The following is a 4,261-nucleotide window of genomic DNA, read 5'->3' on the forward strand; positions in this document are numbered from 1 at the left end:
CTTAGTTTTGCAGGACAGGGCTTCCACCTCCGCGCTCCGTCAGCGGAAGCACAGTTCCCACCGTGCCCTGGTTCGCCGCGGGCCGCGGAAACGGAGCCTTCGCGGCGGGGGGTGAGGAACGCCACCGGAAGTACGGAACAGGCTTTCCGGGCTCCCGGACGGCTTGCCACCTCCACGCCTCGTGCCGACGGTTCCGGGAAACGTCATTTCTAGCGGGGAGCGCGCTTGCCCCCAGTCTAATCGCGGCCGGTGACGGCAGCCGGAAGTGCGTCATCGATCTTCCCAGGGCCGCACACAACCTTAGAGCCTGCCCTATAAGGGAAACTGAGAGGCTTTCTGAGAAATGTCCTTTGGGGAACGACGGAGCGGGAATGTGCTTCCTGCAGCCCGCCTTACACGCAGTAACGGAGTCCGTCACCCGATTTCCCAGGGTCGCCCTGACCATTGGCCTTGCTTGTTCTTCCGTCGGGGCTTTGCCCACGGTTCCCAGCGGCTCTCCCAGTTCCTTTCGGGAAATGTAGTCTCTCACCTGCGCTCACATCGGCGCGTTCTGGCGGGGGCGTGCTCACGGGACTCCATTTCCCAGCATGCCTGCGCAGCGTCCCTCCGCGCCGCGTCGCTGGGGGCCATTTTGTTCCGCCGGAGGCCGCTAAGATGGCGGCGGGGGAGAAGGTGAAGGTTGTTCCTGGCGGCAGGCGGCCGGGGTAGGGCCGGCAGCGGGGGGCGTCCGGCATGGATCTGCACACAGCCGTGTACAACGCGGCGCACGACGGCAAGCTGCAGCTGCTGCGGAAGCTGCTGGCCGGCCGCGGGCGGGAGGAGCTGGACGAGCTGCTGGGGGAGGTGGCGGGCGGCGGCACGCCGCTGCTGATCGCCGCGCGCCGCGGGCACCTGGACGTGGTGGAGTTCCTGGTGGACCGCTGCGGCGCCAGCGTGGAGGCGGGCGGCTCGGTGCACTTCGACGGCGAGACCATCGAGGGCGCGCCGCCGCTCTGGGCCGCGTCGGCCGCGGGCCACCTGGCCGTGGTGCGCAGCCTGCTGCGCCGCGGCGCCTCGGTCAACCGCACCACGCGCACCAACTCCACGCCGCTGCGCGCCGCCTGCTTCGACGGCCACCTGGATGTGGTGCGCTACCTGGTGGGCGAGCACAAGGCTGACCTGGAGGTCGCCAACCGCCACGGCCACACGTGCCTCATGATCTCCTGCTACAAGGGCCACCGCGAGATCGCCCGCTACCTGCTGGAGCGCGGCGCGCAGGTGAACCGGCGCAGCGCCAAGGGCAACACGGCCCTGCACGACTGTGCCGAGTCCGGCAGCCTGGAGATCCTGCAGCTGCTGCTGGGCTGCCACGCGCGCATGGAGCGCGACGGCTATGGCATGACCCCGCTGCTGGCCGCCAGCGTCACCGGACACACCAACATCGTGGAGTACCTCATCCAGGAGCAGCCAGGCCACGGGCAGCTCGCAGGGACGGAGCTGCCCGAGGAGGGCCCCCCGCAGGGCGCACACAGCGGCAGTTCCACCCGGAGGAAGCAGAGCCTTATGAGAGCTGCTGCCCCACCAGCCGGGAAGCAGCTGTGGAGGCTTTGGAGCTTCTGGGAGCCACCTATGTGGATAAGAAAAGGGATCTGCTTGGAGCCCTGAAGCACTGGAGAAGGGCGATGGAACTCCGCCACCAGGGTGGGGACTACCTCCCCAAGCCAGAGCCCCAACAGCTGGTTCTGGCCTACGACTATTCCAGGGAGGTGACCACGCCCCAAGAGCTGGAGGCCCTCATCACAGATCCTGATGAGATGCGGATGCAGGCCCTGCTGATACGGGAGAGGATTCTGGGCCCCTCGCACCCCGACACTTCATACTACATAAGGTACCGGGGTGCTGTCTATGCGGACTCTGGAAATTTCGAGCGCTGTATCCGTCTGTGGAAATATGCCTTGGACATGCAGCAGAGCAACTTGGAGCCCCTGAGCCCCATGACTGCCAGCAGCTTCCTGTCGTTTGCGGAGCTCTTCTCCTATGTGCTGCAGGACCGCTCGGCCAAGGGCAACCTGGGCATGCAGCTCGGTTTCCCCGACCTCATGGGCGTGCTCAGCAAAGGGGTTCGGGAAGTGGAGCGGGCCCTGCAGCTGCCCAAGGAACCAGGCGACTCGGCGCAGTTCACCAAAGCCATCGCCATCATCCTCCACCTGCTGTACCTGCTGGAGAAGGTGGAGTGCACACCTAGCCAGGAACACCTCAAACACCAGACAGTCTACCGCCTGCTCAAGTGTGCCCCGCGCGGCAAGAACGGCTTCACCCCATTGCACATGGCGGTGGACAAGGAGACCACCAACGTGGGCCGCTACCGAGTGGGTGTCTTCCCTTCGCTGCACGTGGTCAAGGTGCTGCTGGACTGCGGGGCCGACCCCGACAGCCGGGACTTCGACAACAACACCCCGCTGCACATCGCCGCCCAGAACAACTGCCCAGCCATCATGGATGCGCTCATCGAAGCTGGGGCCCACATGGATGCCACCAATGCCTTCAAGAAGACGGCCTACGAGCTGCTGGACGCGAAGCTGCTGGCCAAGAGCACCGTGCAGCCTTTCAACTATGTGACGCTCCAGTGCCTGGCCGCCCGCGCCCTGGACAGGAACAAGGTCCCTTACAAGGGCTTCATCCCAGAGGAGCTAGAGGCCTTCATCCAGCTGCACTGAGCCTGACCCCGCCACCTGGGTGCACGTTGACCTTCTCCAACTGGAAGCATCCCGTCCCCTTGACCTGCTGCCAGCGGGGGCAGTGGTTCTAGAAGCCTTCAGAGTCACGTGGTAGGAAGACGGTCTTTCTCTGTGGCAAAAGGGTGCCCGGACCTCCCCAGTGGCATCTGTCTGGATCTGGAGGCCTCTGCCCTGTCACCCAGCCCCCAGCTAGCTTGTCCTGGAGTCCTGTGCACCCGACGCTGTCAAGTTGGGGTCAGAAGTCGTCGGCTCCTCCCTGCGGTGGGGCAGCCCCAGCACCTGCCACCTAGATGTTTGCAGTTGGTTTGTTGTTTACTAAGCAAGTGGGCGGCAGCCTGGAGCCCACACTTTGAGGTTTTTGCTCTTTTTTTCCTTGGTTTCTGTTTGTTGGACTCACTAATGACTTAGTTTCAAGTTGCCAGGACTTTGCAGTGGCCAGACTGAGATCAGCATGAGCTCTGAGTGCAGATCTGTGACTGACGTCCTGGGAAGTCTCCTTACTCCCATGCTGGTTAGAAACAGGACTGTCCCCAAGAAGGGCCAGAGCAAGTGACAGGAACAGCCAGGCAGACAGCAGTGCCTCCAGCCCCACCCTGTCTGAGGGACTGACAGGGTTCCCAACTTCAGGCTGCAGCTGTGATGATGGCTGGCAGGTGCCACAGCCATCAGGTTCATATCCATGCCACCCTTGTCCTGTCCCACCTCTGAGGACCTGAGCCCAGGTCTTCATGAGGAGTCCATAGTCTCCCCAGTAGCTGCCAGGAGTAGGCTTCTGACTGAGATGGGGAGGTGGGGAGCTGCCAGCCAGGGCTGCCATGGCCCTCAAGTGCGGCCCCAGCACAACAGACTACCTGAACAGCACCAACCTGTGACTCCACCCGCTTTTGTCCCTGTCACTGATGGCGAGTGGAATTAAACTTGGATCACACCAAGGCATGAGGTGCTCATCCCCGGCCTGGGGGAACCAGCTGCAGGAGAGAAAGGCCAGTGTAGAGAGGCCAGCCCCGTGAGGATAGGGTGTGCGACTGCAGTGTTAGGTAGGTGGTTCTCTGTACAGAACGAGCCTCAGGCCACACCAGGCAGCCTCACTGCACTGTCCTGCCGAAGCCCAGGGCAGACACAGACCCTGCGAGTCTTGGCACTGATATTTATGGATTAAAGTGCAGGTGTGTGAAGAACTCTGCCTAGCTGTTATTTGACGTGGGTAGGTTGGGGGTGGGGAGCCAGGTGAGTGCTTGCCGGGCAGGCATGGTGGCGCACACCTGCCCCTCTGCACTTTCGAGCCGAGGCAACAAGCTCACAAGTTGGAGGCCATCCTAGAGTACCAAGTGAGTTCAAGCATAGCCTGGGGTAACAGTAGACAACATGTCAAGACCCCCCCACACACACCTTCTCAAAACCATCTCCTATGAGGTATGATGCTAGTGAGCACTTACTGAACCCCACTGCACCCCAAGTGCTAAAATGGACTGCTTACGTCACGGCAGCTGCCTTCTATTGTAGCTGCTTCCCTTCCGGTGTCTGGGGACAAGTTCAAAGAGGTT

General features: G+C 62.5%; 1 protein-coding gene across 1 annotated transcript; it reads left to right on the forward strand.

Annotated features, from left to right (window-relative positions):
• Positions 1–642: 642 nt before the first annotated feature.
• Fem1a (fem-1 homolog A) lies at positions 643–3,895 on the forward strand. Its single transcript, XM_028859689.2, is given in 2 exon segments — positions 643–1,519; positions 1,522–3,895. Coding segments are annotated over 2 exon segments (1,962 nt in total). The 5' UTR covers positions 643–732; the 3' UTR covers positions 2,697–3,895.
• The last annotated feature ends 366 nt before the right edge of the window (positions 3,896–4,261 follow it).

This window comes from Peromyscus leucopus, chromosome 22 (assembly GCF_004664715.2).
Source record: "Peromyscus leucopus breed LL Stock chromosome 22, UCI_PerLeu_2.1, whole genome shotgun sequence".
Taxonomy (NCBI): domain Eukaryota; kingdom Metazoa; phylum Chordata; class Mammalia; order Rodentia; family Cricetidae; genus Peromyscus; species Peromyscus leucopus.